The sequence below is a fragment of the Saccostrea echinata genome, unplaced genomic scaffold (assembly GCF_033153115.1).
Source record: "Saccostrea echinata isolate AGI-Se365-2 ecotype Australia unplaced genomic scaffold, CSIRO_AGI_Sech_v1 ptg000037l, whole genome shotgun sequence".
Lineage (NCBI taxonomy): Eukaryota > Metazoa > Mollusca > Bivalvia > Ostreida > Ostreidae > Saccostrea > Saccostrea echinata.
Genome location: NW_026889786.1, coordinates 3,104,726 through 3,128,234, shown reverse-complemented (window position 1 = coordinate 3,128,234; position 23,509 = coordinate 3,104,726). Strand labels below are relative to the sequence as shown.

Sequence of the window (23,509 nt, the reverse complement as noted above, 5' to 3'; positions counted from 1 at the left end):
TTGGGTGTTTCTTATCGAACGTCAATTGCTACATAATGACACGCACATTGAGAAAGAAATATTCGTCGTAATGCTTTAAGACACCCCACTCTCTGCGACTAGCAACATGAGTTGCACTGAGTTGGAGATTTTATAAAGTTAGAAGAGAGAGTTACAGACTTCGCTTCTGTAAAACACGTATTGCAACGAATATACATAGTTATGAATTTGTTTACTAAAGTTACCACATGTACATCGGTCGAACACGCGTTTACTCGATGTTTATGTAGACTGCCAATTTGATTGGCTATTATATTTATGGAATACATGTTCCACAGGTATTCGACTGAACCATTTGACTGTTGTTTTTCCTTTCTAAAGAAATAGGCGTGTCATTACATGGCCGTAGGCACGGGGGGGGGGGCGTGCCCCCCCCAATAATTTTGCCGATGTATATGTAACTATAGAAAATGTAGCTACTACTAGCTTGTGCCCCCTCAATAAAAACGTCTGATGACCTTTTTTTTTTCTTTTTGCTTGTCAAGGAATTTTTGGTAGTTGATAGTGCTCCCCCAACTGAAAATGTATGGCTGTGCCCCCCAAAACTGAAATTGCTTCCTACGGGTCTGCATTATATGACAATAAACATTCTAAATAAAGCTAAGAACGTTCCATTCAAACGGAGAATTTTACCGCTTCAATGCGCTTCATTGTAGTTGATTTTGGCACGCAAAGCAACACTCAGCAGAGTGTGTCGCTGTTTTTAAATATAAGCGCACGAAGAAAAAGCAAGTCATTGACTTCGCGGGGAAGGAAGAAGTGTATAGAATGGTAAAGGATACGTAACTAGATCAAGTAAGACAATGCTTGTAATGATTTAAACCTAGCAATCTCGACCCCGTTCAACAAAAGAATTTACGACTAAGACCAGCATTTTGTTTTGCAATTCATTCTTGCGTTAATTAAATTCTGCTTTTCATGAGAAAAAGAAGAATTTGGTTTTATTATATTGTTTAAGTATAATCACTTAAATTATCAGTGGTGAGATTTTATTTAACTATTACAATTTGTATTTTATTTATGTATGTGATATATTTAGTCTTAGTCGTTAGTTCCCTTGAAAAATAGGGCTCTGGATGACCGTCAAATTAGCATAACATACATGTTGGCAAAAAATTGCTGACAACTGGCTTCAGATGAAGTAATTTTGTGGCATTAAAAAGGAAAGGTATAGGACCATTCTCTATAAGGCCGTTTTGCGGCCTACAATGACTTCAAATTTTCAAGTAGTATTTTTTTTTCTTTAGAAACTTCATGAATCAGTAGGCTAATGATCCAGTTTAATGATAAATGTTGATTGGTTAATGAGGCTATGGTATTTGTTATGATATGAGGTCACAAAGTAATGTACTATCAGTCCGTATTAACATTAGGGTAAGGGAAATCTCAAGAGGGTTGGTGTGATAGGCAACTCCTACATTTGTATTAACCACCTTAAACCAACACCAAAATTTACGTATAAACTTCTTATAAACATAAAAAGGGACTACCAGAGTATGAACTTGGTTTAAGGTGGTTATGACATGTAAATAAAAACTTTTTGCTTCATTTTTACGATATTTGTAGGAAAATCTAATAAATGAAAATGAAGGCTATCATCTTATGTAGACTATTTCATACTCTAAACTTTCAGTTAGAGCACATGTTTCTGTTGAATAAACCAAAAAGAAAATATATGTCATGCATTTTTATTTGAAAAATGTCAACTTTTTACCCAAAAATCTAAAATCAAAGTACTGGAAAATACTGGAAGTTATGAAATTACACGTGAAGACAACTTTTTTTTTTTTTTTTTTTTTTTTTTTTTAAGAAATTGTCTGCTAGAAATAAAGAATTTTTTTTTTACATACTCAGGTGTGAATACAAGTTTTATTATAATTTACATTTTCTAATTATCATAGTTTAGTTTATTTATGCTTATTTTTGCATTTATTCCTTAGTAGTACCCCTATCTGTTAGTGCTAGAAATGATAAAAGATATCTATGTTGTACTGGGAAGATACATTTGCTATTTGTGTTATTAACTTAGTTTTCTATAGGTACACGGTCATGTAACTTTTATAGATAGGGAATTACTGATGGGATGGTTTCATAATGGGAATTCTCACCTCAACTTTTCAGATGGACCCTCATATTTTTCCGTATGAGTGACATAAGATCCAAATATTTAGTGTTACCTGGGTGTTGAGAGGACTCAATCTATTCGGATTCAGGAAGCAACAAACTTCTTTGGTAGCATTATTAGCTACAAGAACAGCAGTTCTGTCGTAAAGAATGAAATGTCAAGGGAGAGGGGGGTCCCTATTGTTACATGTGATTGATAAATTAGTGTTGCATTTTAGAATTTTTCACCCAAATAAAGACATTATCCGCTGTAGGTGAGGTGTCACAATTTTGATTTATGGTTTCATTATTGACGCAACCTTCTTTTTTAAATAATATCCAAAAGACCCATGACTGACTTTTAACGCCGAAGACGTAGCAAAGGAACAGTCAGTAGCCGCGTTAAATGCATTAGTTTTTGACGCGGCACTGGGAACGAAAATTGAACCCTTAGGCCTCAAGAGTTCGAAGCGAGCATCAAACCCTTAGGACCCATTTTGTACCTGGGATGGTAGTCCGTAGATATACTAAGACTTTTAATATGCATTGTGAAAGGAGCTGTAGAAAATCTTTTTATGGAGTGCCGTTAAAAGGGGACAGAGACTTGACTTTTACATATACATATGTTTATTATATTTTAGATAGCATTTTTAATTAAATATATTGTTATACATACGAAATAAAATGAAATCAAAGCAACTCTTACGTTGTTAACTCATTGTTAACAATATATTTTTAATACAGCCGTTCTTAGTTTTCTATACTCAGTACTCATATGATTAATCAACACGTACTTGCATTAATATTTTAATCCTGCATGTTAATGGTGTCTTTATTTTTTCTTAACTTAGAATCTTTTTTATTAATACTAACTCAATTTTTATTTAATCACGAACAAAAGTTCTTCAATGTTTTCAACAATTGATACACAACTGTGTATGTTTAATAGATACTTCGAAACCATATTTCTTATATGAGCATTTCATGCGTAAAACAGGTAGCTCATGTATAAAATCAATACACAATTACAAATAAAACTTATATGAAGTAATACTTTTCAATTAAATCATTATTTAACATTTTTCAACATCATACGGTGTGCATTTTGTAAAGATATACATTCAAAATATGCAAAATGTGAATGCATCAAAATTCACGTCATAAAAAAATATCATAATCCATAAATTAAACTATCTTTATATTCATTAGTTTAATTTGATGTATGTCCGACGTAAATGAACATTTTTTGACCATTTAAATTTAGAAACATGCATAGAGACCTGGTGTTAATAGACCTACCCTAAATTTTTCATTACTTCACCACCATTTGTTATTTTTTAAAAATCGTGATTTAGGTGATCGATATATTGAAAAACAAACACCAGAATCATAAAATAGAATGATGAAAGTTACATAAAATCTCATTTTTAAGTGATTTTATCGTAGGCCGGAAAATAACCTTATAGAGAATCATCCTTTAACGTTAAGTTGAAGATTTTTCAGTTATATATCGGTGGTGTTGTACAGTGATAGATTCTGTATCAAAAAATGATATATATATATATATATATATATATATATATATATATATATATATATATATATATATATATATATATATATATATATATATATATATATATATATATAAGGGTTATTTTTTTTTCTAAACATGCTATACCAAACGAAGTATAAATATCAGAACCATTAATTCAACATATATTTCATGATCAAAATTACATTTTAGCTCACCTGAGCCGAAGGCCCAAATGAGCCTTTCTGACTAAACTTTGTCCGATTTCTGTCATTGTCTATGTTATCGTTGGCGTCGTTGTCGTCATAAACTTTTCACAACTTCATCTTCTTCTGTAGTACCACTATGCCAATTTTAACCAAACTTGGCATGGAGTGTTCTTGGGTGAAGGGGATTCAAGTTTGTTCAAATAAAGGGTCAATCCTCTTCCATGAGAAGATAATTAAGTAATTATAGTGAAAATTGGGTGGAGTCATTTAAAATATTCTCAAGAACCACTGGACAGGGAAGATGTGAAAGCTTCCTGCCAATTTAAGTTTGTTCAAATTATGATTCACTATGGGGCGATCAAAGTTTTACATGGTTAGTCACATTTATATGGAAGCATCCTCAGGTGGTGTAGATTCAAGTTTTTGCAAATCATGACCCATTTGGGCGAACAAAGTTTTACATAGGAATATATACGAAAAAACTTTTTCAGCTCATGAACAGCAAATCCATGGATAGTTATATTTATATGGGAGAATCCTCAGTTAGTCTGGATTGAAGTTTTGTGGGGTCACAATATTTGATCTAATTTTCTCATAAGAATAAAAAGGAAAAAAAAATTCTGCTTATGAAGAAAAGAAAGGCCATATTGATTCAGGTGAGCGTTGTGGCCACTGAGCCTATTTTTTTTCTTTACTTGTATGATCCATTTACATAGCATTCTGTCTAACGTTTGTAGTGTAATTTAACGTCTGGGTCTGGTTTAAGATGTGATTTTTTTTAAATAGGAAAACCCCCATTAAACTTTTTTTGCATTATGAAAAGGTTAGGTTTCATGGGGAAAAGAAAAACTGGGAATTTTAGAATGCTCTAGAAAAAAAAAGAAGAAATATTCTTTAAACTGTCAACGAAAACATACGGAGTGGGTCTTAAGTTCTTTAAATTAGTTATTCTATCAATGTCTCGGATATATGTACTCCACCCATTAAAAACTTTCTTTATTGACTGTAACTAATACCAAGTTGGTATTTTATTATAAATGTTAAGAATATGAAAAGAATTTTCTCTCTCTCTTTATATATAACATTGTGAATATGTTTCTCAGTTTTTAAAATCTGAAGTAACATTACAAAATTCTCATACTGGTATGATTTTATGTAGAAAATACACACGTACATGTGTAGTCATTGTATTTTCTATCTGACCATGTATCATTTTACTGTATCCAAAAAAAAAATATATATATATCGAATCTCAGATTAAATGTTATGACGAAATTTGTAGACAAAAGGAAACATGTGTCACTGAAATAGATCATGATTCATGATAACATAAACGAGGGGGTTTATTTTACTTACGTTTGATTTACCGACAGATAAACTCATTTTTCTTTTGCCTTTCTTTCTTTTTTATCTCCATTTTTAGCAAAGACAATACATGTGTATACGCTTTTAAGGTTTGTTGCTGTTATCTGAAAAAAAAATTAGTGGTAAATGGGTTTTTTTGTCCACTAAAAATTAAATTCCAACATGTCGTTCCTGACACAAAGTCATTATTTATTTTATATGATCATGGTTAAAGTAAGACATTCGAAACGTTTCAACACATTAAATTGGTCACACCCTTTTTACAACAATCCGGTACTATTTGGTATTCGTATTTCACATTGTTAAGTAGACTTTAACATAAAGAGAAACATTATATGAGCTCTTATTTGTTCTTTTAACCTCCTTGTAGTCAGGGGCATTTGATCAAAGTGAAAGAAAAAAAACTCAGTCTGGGGTCCTGAACTTGAAATCCAGGGATAGTAGAAAATTATTTCTGAAAGTATAAAGACAATCCTCCATCAAAAAATTCTAAACCTTTTTGATTATCTTGTCTTTCATGCTGCTGTGTTATAATGAAAACCTGTGTACAGGGACATGACGTGCAACGGGGATAGTTCTGGTTTTTGTCAAAAAGAATTGATAATTAAAAAATATGTCACATACTTATTATATATCTTCTACAACGACATAGTGTTTTTTGGACAGAATTGGAAGCACATGTAAATGATTCAAATATCCATGTTTTCATCTTTAACAATGTTTGGAAAATACTCCAAAACATAATTTAAATATTGCGAAAAAGAATGAAATATTCCAGAATTCCAATTTACAGCTATCCTGACCGAATTCATAACCTCGTAAATATCCATACATCCCAGTATTATTTTCCTGATGTGTTAAATGTAATATAGTACGAGAACTGGTATGCTTATTTCTAACTTTCAATTAAACTATCGATTTTCGATGGCTGGTTGGGCTGTTCTGTGATTTCAACCGTTTTCAGTACATAGAACAGATTCCCAATACACAAATAAGGTTACGTACACCTGGGGACCCAATGTTATAGAAGGTAAGGTTCTCTCCTTTAGTTGTGAGACATTAACAATCATACTTTTTAACAACCACTTTTTAATCTCTTTTTCAATTCATTTTCGTAATAACTTGTTTTCATTGGAGAAACTGAGAAGCAGCGTAAATTGGAATCAATTCAGTAGGATAATTAGGTCATTGTCAATACAGATCTATACAGTATTATAATGTTAGAGTCTTCAATTAAGGGGACTCGGAATTCAAATCACGATATTTCCCAAACATGCTTCTTTTCAGGCTTTTAAACTTAGGTTTAAATGAGGCATTGTAATAAGGTTCTTTATTTAAATTTTGGATAAATGAGATATAGATGTTTAAAACACTAAAGAGAGACCCCGTCCGAAAATAAACTTAAATACTTTAATTATTTTGGTTTAACAACCTCTAGTTTATTTCGATTGACAGGGGATTTTTTTTTGGTAAATTGATGGTAAAACAAATAAAATACTCTATTGCATTAAATAATTCATATTGGTCCAGATTGGGTTGCTGTTTGATAGTTTGTGATGTTTAAAAATATGAAAAAGGAGCTAAAAGTATACTGTATATATACTTTATATCACTACAGTCCCAGTTCATTATCCTCACCTTTTTTTACCTACGTAACTTATCATTGAGTTCATTTTGAATAACATTTGTGGTTTTATTAAACTTTTTTGACATCACAAATTTTCATAAATCAAGAATAAGATACGCTATCTAAATCAATATAGGTAGAGTATTTCCAGTTTGTGAATTGCAGAATTAATAAAGGATATATCAGACAAGATCCGGTTTGATAAATGTGTGATGTATGCGATAACCGTTCGTTTGAAAACTAAGATGATAAATGTTTGCTGTATTTACCCTTATTTTTCATTAAGACGCGGCAAAAATTGCCACCAACAGGAGCAACAGAAAATTGTTTTGATTCGCCTTTTTTCAGCTAGATTTTCTGGAACGTTCTGAAGATAACATGCAGGCAATATTATATATGAAAGTATTTAAAATTTATCATATAAAAGACTAACAGCTTATCGATTAGATTTCAGAAGAAATGCTTGACAAACGTGTTACATCTTCTTAAATTATATGGCCATGCTGAAGAATTTGCGACCGTCACGTAGCTCAGTCGGTAGAGCTCTCGCTCCATGATTGGAAGGTCGTGAGTTCAAATCTCGGCCGCGACTGACCTAAGTCGATAAGAAATAGGTTGCAACTGTTCCTTCGCCAAGCGCTCTACACTTTGAAGTGAAAGTTGCGTGTCCTTCGGACGAGACCTTAAAAACCGAGACCCCGTGTCATGGCAGGCGTTGGCACGATAAAGATCCTCACTGCTCAATGGCCCTGAGTGCCGAGTAAAGGTCTAAATTTGAAGCCCTTCACCGGTATACTGTGAGGTCTCTATACAAGTGAAAAATTTTCGAATTGGACGTAAAACAACATACAATTAATCAATCAATCAATTGAAGAATTTTATGTCACCAATATGTGATATTTTGAAAGATAAACTAAAGGTCTTTCTTTTTGTTCTCCACTTTAGCAATCGATACATGCACATGTAGGTTTAAGGTTGTTATTGATATCTGAAAAAGACTTCAGTGACAAAACGGGAGAGGGGTTGTCTATGAAGAATTAAAGTTCAGATTTATGCAGGTCCTGACACATAAATATTATTTTCATTTTTCATGATCATAATTGAGTAAATTAATTCGAAACGGTTCAACGCAATAAATTGTATACACCCTTTTTATCTGGTAATTCTTTGGTAATCTAATATCTTTTTCTCGCTGTATATGTAAAAAAAACACCTTAAAATGAGAATGAATCCACTGAAGCCAAACTATAAACGGCATCTAACGCATCGGGAGGTAAGGGTATCTGCTGAAATAATTATACCTGGCACAAACAAGTTCTGAGGGGCATAAAATTGTCAAATCCCTCTGACAGCCCACTAAACTGAGGTCCGGAATATAGTGAGATTAAAATTCCCGGCTTTTCGCTTTGAAGTCACATAACTGAGTAACTCTGTAAATATACATGTATAAAATGGATCGGGAAGAAAATTTAACCTTAATAAATTTATAATTTACGTATTTTTTTCATGTGTTTGCTTTAAGACATTTTACTAATTGTGTAGGTATGGTTTATTTCTATTTTATCAATCTAGCTTATGCCCTTTCCGAAGTGTTTACGGATAGTCATCACATTCCGAAATGTATCGCCGTTTTCACGGAAGATAAATGCAAAGTTTACGGGTGCAGTATTTAATTTTACATCGTTAATAAGAAATTTATTCCATATAACTAGGCAAAACAAATATTGTGAAAATCTTCTTTGCAAGTGTGATGACCCTCTTACCTAAAAAAAAAAATGAATAGGTAACACGGTTTGATTTTCACATTGCCTTTCATACCGCTCTGTGTTATTGGATACTGCATAACGATAACGAGGATACTGTTACATCTGGTTTATATCAAAAGCAAGTTGGCAAAGTTGTATGATTGAAGTCTCACACCCATAATGTTCCTCCCCTCAATGACATAGTTTGCTTTGAATAGGATTGGGAGAATAGAATACAAATACCCATGTTAGCATTATTCTCATTATTGGGACATCATTTAGAAATATTGAGACGATTGGACTGAAGAGGACTGAAATCGTTCTGAATTAATTGAGGAATTGACAATTTCAGACACTTTTTCAATAGCCAACGATTTTTATAGGGTATCAATGAACTGAATAAAAATATGCAGATTTTATTCATTAAAGATCTGGGTTTTTTTTCCACCAGTGACGTCCTCTGAGATATTAACCGAATGCAACATCCTAGTGTGCCAAAAAATAAACTACGACATGTACCATCATGTACTAGAATGATTTTTCTAACTTTCATCCAATTATTGATTTTCAGTAGTTGCACTATGTTATTTTCACGTTTTCCGTGTATAAAACAGATTCCCAATACGCAAATGAGGTTATGTATACCTCGGGACCCTTAACATAGAAGGTAAGGTTTTCCTTTAGTTGTCATACGTGAAAAGTCGATCTTTATTTTCCATAACTGCGAAGTTTCTATAGCCAGTCTTCAGTTTAATTCATTTCTTCTGAAATACCTTGTTTTCATTGAAGAAACTGAGAAGCAAGGTAAATTGGAATCAATGCAGAAAGGAAAATTGGGTCATTATCAATTGGCATATACCGTGCATGAAAGTTTTTATCAATTAAGAGGACTCGAAATTCAAATCACGGTATTTTCCAGCATAATTCTTTTTTCAGACTTTTCGACTTACGTCAAAATGTTTTACTTTATTATAGGCATTTTTTAAAATCATGGATATATATGAGAAATATATAAGATATTTAAGACCCTGTCTGAAAACATACAAGTACTTATATAAATACATTTTAGTATATTGCTTTAACAACGTTTTATTTCTTTACTTTTATTTCGATTGACGGGGATACCCTTTTTGTAAATTGAAGATAAAAGAAATAAGATGCTCTATTGCATAACGTATCTCATATTGGTCTAGACTGGATTGTTGACTGAAGTTATTTATACTAAATGTTAGGCTATTATTTACACAATTGTCGGATTTTTTCGTTATTTCCCGATCATGACAAGGAGCACACGGCGGGTGTGACCGGAGATGCTCACTCCTCCATGGCATTTGATCCCACCTCTGATGTTTTAGAGGTCCGTGTTTTTTCTGCTCCAAAATTTGTATTGTTTAATGGACGTTTTTGAGCTTGAATACTGTTCGTTATCTCCATACATTTCATTTGGGAGTTTCTGATGTTCAAAAATTATGTAATAGGAGTTAAAATATTTTCTTCAATTAATGGAATGTGCGTTTGAAGTATTTCTTTAACCATATTATAAAAGTGGACATTATTAATTAGTATAATTTTAGTTTTATAAGATATTTTCCTTTTTTGAATGTAACGGTAGGAGAATCTGTCATTACTCTTCTTCATATAAGTTTGAAACATCTTTTTATTATGAAATCAGAGTAATTGTAATGGGTATAAGGATGTATAAATTAAATCAGGAGTCTTTAGAAAACAAAATCATAATACCAAAATATTGTATTTGTGGAAATTGTGTTTAAAAAATTGTATCTGTTCGTTTGCAGCTTTACATAGAAAAAAAATCATTTCTTATGTTGAATGATGATCTTCTATGACCTACATACATGTACAATTAATCTGAAGCTTACATTAAAAAGATGCTGGAGTTCCTGGCCATACATATCTATGTAGTATTTATGGACCAGGTCTTTCACCAGTTTGTAGGAAATCTGATCGGAGCTAATTTTGCTCCTTTTTGGTCAAACTGTTTTTATATTCTATGAAGCAGCATTACTTGTACATGAGGAAGAAAACTCTTTCTGTGGCTTTCAATTATTCAATGCATTTAGATTTCTTCAAGAGTTACACTGAATTCATTTATATGTCGACCCGATCAATCCCAGTGAATTCGAAATAAAAAAAAAACATCACAGACTCTGGCACATCTGTTTTAAATTTGAATGTTACAGACCATAGACGTTTTGAACAAACTAACAACTACTACGACAAAAAGGACGAGTTCATTTTTTCTATTTTAGTTAATAACTAAAATATTCCATTATCGCCTATATATGGCGTTTATGCCTCCAAAAATAATTCGGTAGGCAAGAACATGCTCTGAGTACGATCAATTTTTAACCTAGACTGGCTATTGATATATAAGTTGATATAGGAAGGCTTTCTACAATCTCATCAGCATTTCGCAAATTTTATGGTCGTTATAAGAGTTATATTTGCAAATACAGTCTGTACTTGGATCGTAATATGGGTGACATTTTACAAACTAACTGTTATATAGGGGGGCTAACTCCTGATTTGACTGATCTATCTGCCTCTTTCTGTGTTTTCCCCTGTTCGTGTTTCGTTTTGTTTACTGGATTTATAAGATTTAATCACAGTTCTTCATCTTAATCTTTTCCATCTATATAACTTATCATTGAATTAATTTTGAATAAAATTTGTGTTTATCAACTTGTTTACATAACCAATTTCCATAAAACAGAAATAACGTTTGCTATTTAAATCAATATGTTTAAAAATATCCATTTTATGAACCTAAAAGCTTTACCTGTCCTTCTGCCTTAGTTAAATTACAAAAGAGATAAATTTAAAAATTCATTAAAAACTTTGGTGTGTTTCGCCTCGTGAAGTTATATAAAGTGATTGGATTTGCAATATTAAGTGATCCATCTTTCAATGCTTTTTCGCTTTCATTATACTGAATAACTCTGTTCTAATTAGGTTTTAATCACCACACATCGTACTAGTAGTTTGATTCAAACTCTATACATGTACATGTATACACTGTAACTTTGTCCCTGACAAAATATAATGTTCTTTCAACATTTATTACTACTTCAAAGAAAGATTTAAGGAAAAAAGTACGCTATTTGGAAACCCACTCTTTTATAGACTAAAGTAGAACAGCATAATTTAAGGCTCATGTAGATTTTCAATGTATAAGTATCTTATGAAGGTATATGGTGGCTCTCTAAGGATTTTCAGGGTGTTCAGACAAATAACATCCTTTTTCACAATAGGGATGGGCCGGGTGTCATGCACATAACATCCTTTTTCACAGTAAGTATGGGGTGTCCAGCCAGAAAAAGAAAAAGCAAAAGTTAATAAATAAAACGGATGAAAACACCACAATAAGCAGAGAGAGAGAGAGAGAGAGAGAGAGAGAGAGAGAGAGAGCTAAAGTGTCCACACTGCAAACACCCATGTTTCGTGGATGGGTGTATTTTTTGTGGGGAGGTGGAATAATCCTCAAATTTTCGGCAAAAAATGTGTTGGCAAATGCAGACAAATGTCGATGTGTTGCGAAATGTTGACGAGATTGTAGGGTTCGGCCATTTTGCAAACTTCTGTATCGGCGTTTAATTAACGGCAATCATTTTAGCCAAAGATTTGCGAAATTTTCAGAACTTGTATCGAATCTTTCCTTATATTACACAATGAAATATGTTTTAATAAGGTGAAAAACTCAAGAAAAGCCAGACTGTATAATCATTATCAATTCAGAGCTTTTGCTCAATGTATTTACATAATTATAAGATGTACTGAAGCAGAAACACACCAAAGTTCCGTTCTGCCTTGGTAAGTTTTCAGATAATCAATAATGTGATTTTAGAACCTGTTTATTCAAAGCAATTATTTGTTGCTACATAGCTGTGTTTTATCTTGGTCTAGAGCGTTTAAAACACTCTTCAGATAGCATCATCAAGTATTTGCTGCTGACAATTTATTATAATTATGAATTGCTAACAACGTCGATTATTTATATGGAATGAGAATTAATTAAAGACTGTTGTATGTACAAGTTATTGAAATTTACTCACTGGATTTTAGCGAGTAAAGTAAATATTGAATTTAATTTATACTGTGCATCTTTTTATATTTATGATTCATATTTCAAATTATCTCACCAAAAACACAATCAATAAATATGTGTAAAAAGTATTGAAAAATTCAGTAAATATATGTATTTCCTAACTGAAAACAGTAAATACACGTATTTCCTAAGCAGAATAGGAATTTCATGTATTTCCTAAATGATGAAAAATAGAAAAAAAAATGAAACATGTGTCCATTAGATTTTCCTTCTGTGTGAAGAATGGTTTAAATAATAATATTTAAAATTGAGTTTGCATTATTTGCCCGAAGTTCTTTGAATGGATAATACCACCGCTTTTGACTTCACATATATATGGAACTCATAAAATAGTACCAAAAGGTTATTCTCAATACCGATCATTGTTCTATCATTATAAACAGAAATTTCCTGAACTTGATTGCTAAATTCAAATGATGGAGCTAGGCAAACTTTCATGACCAATAACTTCTAGGTCACTGCAAGTCACAATATAGTGATGTGGCCGACCATTCGTGTGATTTTTTGATTCGAATATTCGCCTCAAATGTAAATATGAGTAATAAATAATAACGAAATTTCCCAGAGAACTTTTTAAAATTATTATTTATTTCTTATTCATTTCTTAAAGATTTAGACACACATCAAAATCTTTTATGGTTTGAATACACTGAAAACTAGCCAAATGATGGAAGGTTACAGTTTTAAGCATGAAACTGATAAAATTTAGATTTAAGTAATTTAAGTAAATGCGGATCTATATCTGTTTCAGATAGTTACTAGATAAAAAAATAGAAGACATAAAACTTTAACAAAACAGTTTACCAAAATGAAGAGTACATTTACACAACAATAAACATTTTTTTCTTGGGACAATCCTATTCCATTTTCAGTATCAGTATTTTCTTAAGAGTTATAGTTTGATTATTTATATGGAAAAATCAACGTGAGTTTTAAAAAGCATTGGGTATGTTGGAGTTGATGATTAACTTAATACAGGTGGTTTGTTATAATACATGTATATATGGTATATGTGCTGGTGTGATAAGATTTACTTCTTGTTTTTCAGATTCTAAAGACACCAAAAGAGACAGATATGCACAGACACTATTCTTATTTGAAATTCGTTAGTCTGTCGTGTTTAGTGATGTTTACTTTATTGTTTTTAACAATGGATAATGAAAATATACATGTTTATTATGAAGAAACAGGAGACAGGCTTACTATACTAGAACCCATGTACGATATAAACCAGGAGACCACAACAGGGATTAGAATCATAAAAACAAGAACCAAATACCCAGTCGGTATGTACGCGCCCTATCTCATTAATAACAGAAACCTGTGTCGACAGTATGATAAGATCTCAGCACTGGTGATGGTGCATACTTCTGTTGGGAACTTCTGGAGAAGGAAAGAGATGCGAAGGACGTGGCTAAATATCTCCCACTATAGTCCGGAAAACTTGAGAGTGATATTCTTAGTTGGTACAACAAGTAATAAAACAATCCAAAAAACGTTGGAAAAAGAGAATTCTCTTTATCACGATATAATTCAAGGTGAATTTGTGGACTCATATAGAAACCTCACCAACAAGGGTGTAATGGGATACAGGTGGATTACAGAAAACTGCATGAATGCAGAAATTGTGATAAAAATAGATGATGATTCATTTATTAATTTTTTCAAGTTTTTTGAAGATTTTTCTTTTTTGAAACAACGAAAACGTTTCATTTTCTGCAATAAAATCAATCCCAATTCAATGCCAATTATCCGGAAAAATTCGAGCAAGTGGTTTGTGAGCGACATATTTTACAAAGCTCAAAACACGTATCCACACACATATTGCAGTGGATTTGTGGTGTTTATATCAACAGACCTGATTCCAGCTCTATATCAGGCGGTGTTTACAGCGCCATTCTTTTGGGTGGATGACTTCTATTTATTTGGCTTGCTTCCAAGTCGTGTGAAGAATGTGGTTCACGAGAATTTCGGAGGAAACTTAACCTTTATGCATCCGGAGGGTCTTAAATGTTACAAAGAATTGAGGAGGGAATGTAAATATCTAGTGATGCCGGCTAGGGATAAAGAAATCGATCTTATGTGGAAGGCAGTGATTGCTGACAGGCGCCAAAGCGTATACGGGAATTACTATATGAAAGTAAAGAATTTCTATCGGTAAAATTGATTTCTTTCCATATTTTTTTTTCCAAACAGGTGCTCTCTTTTGTAGGTTCATTAATGAGTAAAAGAAAATCAATACATACTGTGTTCGTGTATGATTAATACCGTGTAAACATAATCATAAATGACGGTTTTATATTTATTGAAGAATAATTATACATGTATTATCAATTAATTCTATTATTGTATGCTATCAATGTATACAATACAAAATACCTACTAAATAAATATGTCCTCTGCTTGCTATCTCGATCGAGTAGGTATTCATATTTTTGGTGTGTGTGTGGGGGGGTGGGGGTATGTTATGCGTTCCGATTGGATAGTTATGTTTATATATAGACCACGGTCAAACCGAGGAACACAGATACCTCCTGTGAATGTAACTATTATGCCCCATTAGAAGGTTTCTATACAAATACGTCATCTGATTGGCCTAGACATTCACATGACCGAGAGAATCCTGGGATGAAATGTCGTATCGCACCCCTTCAGAAGAACTTTCTTAGCTGAGTTATTTGATCTTAACCGAGAATAATTAGCCAAATAGTCACTGTATCTGTCTTTAGAAGGTTTCGCTTTCCCTGTCATAAGTGATTAAATATCCCATTTACTGCAAAAAAGGACTATAAGAATACTAAGAAAAGCACAACACTGATAGGAAAGCGTATTAATGCTTCCTAAAATTGAAATGTATTTTAGAATCCCATAATTTGAAAGTTAGTGTTCATTTTGTAGAGTTTGAATGAACAATGACTGGCATGATTGAGGGAGAAATATAGGCAGAAATATTGGAAAATGATTTTTCTTTGCTGAAAAAATCTTAAAACCTCTCATGCAATAATTTCATTTTGTCATTAAAATTCGATCTCTTTTGACTGTTTCAAAGCTTATTGTTAAGAAGTAGTTGTGACAAAAACATTCGGCAGTAAAACAGTGTTATTGTTTGTTCCTTTTACATACCATCAAAAATGTGTACTACATTTTAAAGAATGCATGTATGTTTGTCAAAAAAGAAAACTTTATACAATTACAAATCAAAGGACAAATGACACAGAAAACATGATAATAGATTAAAGAAATTCAATATGTACATTTATTATAAGGAGAGATTTAAGTATATTTTGGCTGTTTTCTTTCATCTTCAACTCGATATATCCCAGTGAACTCGAAATAAGACACCGTAGTCTGCTACAGCCTCATGCTAAGATGTTTTACTGACTGTAGACGATAATGCCAACTAACAACTAAACTATATGACAAACAAGATGGCTTCAGCTTTTCCATCGTCAACTTGACCTATTTATGTAATATTTTACAGTCACCTGCGTACGGTGTTTTTGTTGCCCAACTAAATCAACAGCATGTTCCGAGTCCGATCAATTTTTTTAAACCGAGACAGGCTATGGACATATACTTCGATGTTAAAGGGTTTTTTTTAAGTCAGCATTTCAAAAATTTTATGGTCGCAATAATGCCTTTTATTTTACAAACACAATCTTTCATTGTGTTGTAGTTTCCCACCAACTGTTAGGCTACTGTTTTTATCCATTGTGACAACTGATTACTCCTACTTGCTGAGCATAGAGGGTGACAGGGTCCCTCATTTGAATACATGAACTTTTGAACAGTTATTACATAGCTGACTATGAGTGACAAACTTGAGGAGTTTACTACTGTTCAAGAGTTGAACCAAATATTATAGTTCTACAGTCAGGAAGATAGAACAGATAAGACAATAAGAGGTCCATTTGCAATAACGCTCAACTGAATCACCTTGATCTTGCTGAGTGATTTATAAGAGATTTTTTCCATATATTTCTCATGAAAAAAATTGACTCCATAAATAGCTCCGAGGAAAGGGGTACATAAAGCTGAAGTGGAACTCAAATAAGATGAGAGTAATTCAGTATCAATATTGCCTTGCTGTATTGGAAAAGATTTTTCCAAAATTGTTTCTGTGTATACGCAATTTGTTAAATATTCCAAAGTAAACCTCTGATTCCCTATCATGGCCACTACCTACTCCTTCTTTGAACAAGCACTACCCGAGGGATGCTTGTATACAAATATGAGAATCATGACTAAGTTGTTCTTGAGAAAAAGATTTTTATAGATTTTCACCTGTATGTTTGAACACATTCTTTAAAATACTTGCATTTTCATATGAAGATTATTTTTTAAATATTTTCCCTAAATATTCCTATCTAAAAACTTTAAACTCACATTGTGGGTAAACCGTTACCCAGGGGGAAAATTCATACTATGTCAGGAAGCTTTTACATAAGATTCAATTTTTTTTCTAGACAAGTAGTTCTTGTGAAGTATTTTATTTTCTTTTCCTGATTTTCTCTCCTTTTAGGAGGGCGTGGCTCTACGATAGAAAAGAGAACTTAGATTTTCTTTATCCAAGGATGCTTTGTGGTAGATTTTGTTGAAAATGGTCAAGTGGTTATGGAGATGTCGACAATGTGAAAAGTTAACAGACGGACAGACAGAGAGACAACAGACAGCAAGTGATCAGAAAAGGTCAAATGAACTTGAGCTAAACCATTAAACCTCCCCCTCCATCTTCGAGGGAAAAAAAATGATCGGGATCAGTTTGTCAGACGTTTGTCTCAAAACCACCAGGTTCTCTGACAATCGAAAGATAAATAATGTTATGGCACATCAAACATGCACAAAATGTACTCTTTAATTTTCAATTCAAGCTAAAAAAAAAAGAGTTTTAGTTATAGTGACGGGTAGTTTTATTAAAGAAAGGTATCTTGTATTTCATAAGCAATGGCCTCGTCTCCTTTAAGTCGGGTTGATCACGGAAAAAAAAATCATCGCTTTATGGAAAGCATGTATAACTAGGTAAAAAGCATAACAAAACAGTGAAATCCCAAGCTTTCACACGACAAACACAACAACTGAAAAATCTTAGTCATATCTTTTTTTTATATTTATAACATTTTTGCATTATTTTTTGATACATGTAATATTTATTGAAAAATTTTTTTTTTAGGTTACATATATGTTATGAACAGAAAGATCTATCACAATAAATAAATAGCTCAGTAAAAATAATGTAGATTTCTTCAAGTTTACAACTTGGTAATCGGAATTTTTTTCCGAATTAGATTCCTTATTTTCCTGTATTCTACCAACGGAGTGTGCTTTTTGTCTATATTTCTTTCCTAAAAGAGAGTAGACTCTTTTCTTACAGATAAAAGCAACAAAAATTACAATACCCTGTAGGTTATTAATAACCGATGAAATAATTGTAAAGATTGTAAAAGGAATATAACCATCAATGGCTTGCAAAGTCCAGGTTACTCCATTTATACACATGTAGCAAACAGGCGAGAGAAAAAAAATCAAAAATTCATTTCTCATTGCTTTGTTCCCAGGGACATTGGAACTTTCTTGAATAAAGTAATGGTACTATGACGCCTCAATCATCATTTCAGAATTTTATTTAGGATGACATATAGATGATATTACGATAAAGGCTACAAAACAAGAACAAAACAAAACTAAATACACATCACTGACATTGACACTGAAATTTGTAAGTTTAAGGAGGCTGGGGGGGGGGGGTGTCAACAAATTAACCATCAGATATAACTTATTTTTTTTTAGATATGATATCTTAAGCTGTCAACTATCATTTGGCAGACAAAAATTTCATACATTTTAGCTTTAAAATTTGATCATTTTTGTATATATTTATATGGAGCTCTTCTTCTAAAGAAGATCAATATAGTCTGAAAATGGCCACAACCACCCAGCCCTCTTAAAGTTAAATTTACACAAAGAAATATTTCATAACTGAATTTACATAAAGAAAATGTACATTAAATTGATTTAGCATAATTAACTCACTCTAATGTGGCTGTAAAGTCTTAAAACATGATGGTAAGACGGTGGTGCGGCAGAGGCGCCAGTTGAGTTGTTGAAAGCACGAGAAACACTGAATGGTAACACAAGTAGTATACGGATATAAACGGTAGACTAAAACAATTCACATGGACAAATGCGGAATAACACATATATACATATAAGCCGTGTAACGGCACAGGTACCAATGAAAAATATTGTATTTGTGACAAACATAATACTCACTGGCAGAATAAATGATAACAAAGGTGAAATCAGATGGTCAATAAAACATTTTTGTAACCCATAACCGATATATATCCATTATTATAAACCGAGAACAAAACAATAATGTTCACAGTAACTACAAAAGCAGGGCATATTATGATTAATGTTATGTATATTCTAAATGTTCGATGTTTATCTTCTTAATCAATCCAGTAGAATGGAAAATTTTGAAAATGTGAAAACAACACGCGGTCATTGATGAAAAAGCCACTAACCAAACATAATGCAAAGTTACTCCAACTCCTGTACATAACGTTGTATGTAAGATTCCAATATACAAAAAATGTTAATATTAGAAATATGATAGAAAAAACCTTATATAAAAATTATTCCGGAAAGTAAAATATCATTTTCCTCTTCTTTGACCATTAACTTCTCTCTCGTTTCAAAGTCTGTAATGCAAATTCTTGCTGATCCATTTGGAAATACATCAAAATAATCATAACCGTATGCCTTTCTTGATTCTGAAAGTACCAGTTCTCCAAAATTTTCATCAATAGAGTATTCATCTGATGCAAATTCAACTTGAGAGCATGTCAGTAACTTTGAAACCCCTTATATTTGAATATTTATTTCTATCTGGCTTTGATGATTTTGTTTTCATTATATGTAAAGGACACCGAGATTTATATTCGGTCATATATTTTTTCAATAGATGGAAGTTGTTATGCGTGTTGCTCAACAGATTTTAAAAAGGTATTATTGAAGACACATTTCCCTTCAAACCGGCAATTAAAGAATACCCCAAGTTTTTGGTCTCAGGAAATAGAACTTGACATTTTCCATTAATGTAAAATTTCCCAGTTATATTTCTTCATTGATCCTATAAAATAATGAAAAAAAAAATGATTTTAATCAGATAGCAGAAATTTATATTAAGAAATTATGTCTCATTTCTTTACGTTTTAGAAATTTTCATTTAAGAAAAGATTAAGTAACAAAGTGAAAACGTTTTAATTAATTACGAAATGGACTTCATTGGTTAAGTGATCAAAACTGAAATCCCTCTCAGATATAATTACATAACAACGCAGTCCATGGAACAGTTCAGTAGAAATATTAAACTAAATTTTCGCTGCATTTCGACAAGCTGTGGATGGGGTTTAGGGAGGAATACTCAAGTATTTTATTGGATCAAGTCGTCGTGTTTCAAGAATGTCCTGAAGGCTAAATATATAAAAGATGCAACAGTCACTCGGCTTGACCTTTGATGCTTATGGGTCCCTTGTTCAATGTTTAAATATAGATAGTTTTTGGCAATAAAATCCTGGATATCTGTGATTTGTAAAAAAAAAATGCAGTCATTAGTTATTATAGTAATAAAATGGACACCTTCGTGACTCATGAATTTGGGGTATAAAAGCGATTCGCCAATTAATACAACTTATTTTCAATTCATGTTCATGATAAAACACACTCTCTTTCTTAATGACAGAAGAAAATTGCATTATAACAAAATTTTTTAATCAATATATGCAGAATATTTTTCGATTGTAATCATTACAGATTCGTCATGTGAGCAAAATAATGTAAAAATTGGAGAACCGTAGACAATACTCATGCGGTAGTTATAGAGTGCGATCTTCTCAAAGGCCAATTTTCAAGGAAATACAAGCATTCTGAGAGTATTGCATTAGCAATACTAGTCCCCTACCGGCAAGTGTAATCTGGTTCCCGTTAAGAATTGAAAATGCCATAATTCCGTCAGAAATCAATGAAGCGGGACGAAATGCAAAACTTGATCTATAACTAATCAAGATAAAGCCACATACCGAAAAATCAGCTCAATATCTACAAGCGTTTAGAAGAAAATTGCGGAAAACCCGTAAAAATTGAAAAGGCTGTAATTCCGTCAAAAATCAATGAAGCGGAACGAAATGCAAAATTGATCTGTAATTCATCAAGATACACTCACATACCAGAAATCAGCTCAATATCTGCAAGCGTTTAGGAAAAAAACCCAAGTGGGACAGACTGACAGACAGACAGAGGGGCAGACAAACAGACAGACAGACGGACGGACAGACAGACAGACAGACGGACAGACGGACGGACAGACTCAGAGGAAACCTATAGTCCCCTCCGGTTTCACCGGTAGGGGACTAAAAATACCATGCCTGTATTATACGGATGAGGTCGGGACATTGTTACGAATCCTTTCTATGAATTTCCTACATGTGCTCTTTCAGACAGCTTTAGTAGACAATCTTACTAAAACTTTATAAATATTATAATCAAAATGTGAAGTTGTGCATTCAACATTTAAAATTTTCAAAATGGTGACCAGTTCTATTGAAATATATGAAGTATGAAAATTGACAACTTAAATTTCCTTTTTCTCCCCAGAAACACCCCAACCAATTCTTTTGAAGCATTAAAGGCTTATATGCATAATTACACAATTTGAGGTCTACACCCTTTACAGAAATTCATTCAGGCACGAATACTCCTAAAAGCAGGTTTCAAACGAGAGGCCGTTTTTAACCAAAACACTTTTCCCTCTGAATGACGTTCAAAGTCTTTTGAAAGAACAGGTTGATAAAAACTTTGTGATAATGTTCATGAGAAAGTCAATTTTAAAGTGATTTTAAAAATGTTTATCATAAACAATTTATATGATGATGACAATAATACTGTAAACCCAGTTCGAGATTTTCGGACTTGATTGCTTTGTCAGCATTAATAATTTTACTTCATGGCGTATGCACCTTTGTTCGCGGGAGGTACTGAGTGCATTATGCACTTCCTCTCTAGTCCTTTAGCAACAACATCTTCAAAAGATTATAGAAAGTTAACATCTAAAAAAAATAGCAATAAATATCCAAAGATTTGTTCGTCATTACACTGTGCACAAAATTTGTTAACATATGTTATATTTGTAACCAAACTTGTTACCGGAGGGAATTTCATCTTAAGCACAATGTCGCTTTCATTTTCACAATTATCTCTCAACGTCCTTCTAGTGCTAGCTGGACAATTTTTAACCATCAAATAACGTGTTCTTTGGTCTCGACTGGTGTCCTTTCTTGCATTAATGGAAGTGACGTCGAAACAGGTTAGGCCATCAGTCTCGAAATATTTATCAGGACAACAGTTTCCTCTGATGAAACACAATGAATCACAGAAGCACTGGGGACATAATGTTGTGATCGAAGTTAGTCTTAGAATCCAAGTAAGGAAAGTTCCATTTTAATACATTACAAAAGAAGACCGGTCCACACATGGTAAGGTGATGTGTCATCAGGCGTGTTATATCAACCTCCGAAACAACACGTTTGAAGTGTATCAGGAAAAATAAATGATGTGTAGTCTCATTTTAGCACCCTCTCGATCACTTTCACGTGATTTTATGTTAAACATTTGTAGCTCAGAGCGTAATTCTTTACGTCATGATAGCATCTTTGAATTATTTGTCTAAACTTTAACAATTTTAGACGATTTTTTTATTTTAAAAATGTTATATAACATAAACCACATGACTATACCAGAATGTTTGCCCTCGGTGACAGGAAAGGAAAGTCCTGGAGTGTTATGTCACGCGATGCCGAAGGTACACAATATATATATATATATGTAATATATATACACAAGGAAACTCGTTTAATACGAACACGGATATAGCGAAGTTTTTTTTGAATCACCGATAAAATTTTTAACAATTCCTTGTAAAATTTTACGGATATAACGAACACGGATATAGCGAATTTACGGATACAGCGAACTGATAATGTGAACTCTAGAGGTTGAAAATAACAAAATTTACAATTTTCAAAGATCTGAATTTTAAGAATATTGAACTGACATATTTTTGTAAGTATTTATATTTGAAATTCATTTCATACGAACACTTTTGGACTCCAAGGTAACCTTTTTTTTTTAAATACCTTCCTAAATACATTTGGTATTTATACTTGAAGAACAAACATTTATACTGCGAATTCGCAATGTGCATTTTAACGCATTCGTTATACGGATATAACGAATTACGGATATAGCGAAGTAAATTCGCAGGTCCTCAGGACTTCGTTATAACCGAGTTATATATATATATATATATATATATATATATATATATATATATATATATATATATATATATATATATATATATATATATATATATATATATATATATATATATATATATATAATAGTGTTGTACTTTGCATGCACTATGCCTAAATAGTAGTCAGGGTTTGACACATGGTGCACGACCCGGAGTCGAGTGCACTATGTGTCAAACCCTGACTACTATTTAGGCATAGTGCATGCAAAGTACAACACTATTGTTATTATTATGCTGACTGTTGTATAAAAACGACAATATTTTCTCCATTTCCAATGTTTCATCTCCTCTTACATTCATGTTAGTACACCTTTATTATGACGTCACGTTGTGCTACATGTACGTCATAATCTTTTTTCTTTAATTTTGAATGCTTCATGCAT

General features: G+C 32.4%; 1 protein-coding gene across 2 annotated transcripts in view; it reads left to right on the top strand.

The window, feature by feature from the left end:
- The first annotated feature begins 746 nt into the window (after window positions 1-746).
- The window catches only part of LOC133200196 (beta-1,3-galactosyltransferase 5-like), a 40,469-nt gene continuing 17,706 nt past the window's right edge, over window positions 747-23,509 (top strand). Inside the window, exons 1-2 of one of the 2 annotated variants that reach the window (XM_061335999.1) lie at window positions 747-834; window positions 13,797-14,905. In XM_061335999.1, the coding sequence (XP_061191983.1) occupies window positions 13,824-14,905 (1,082 nt within the window). In that variant the 5' untranslated portion in view covers window positions 747-834; window positions 13,797-13,823. Of the gene's footprint in view, window positions 835-13,796; window positions 14,906-23,509 lie in introns of those variants that run through there. The other variant, XM_061336000.1, reaches the window with a different exon arrangement.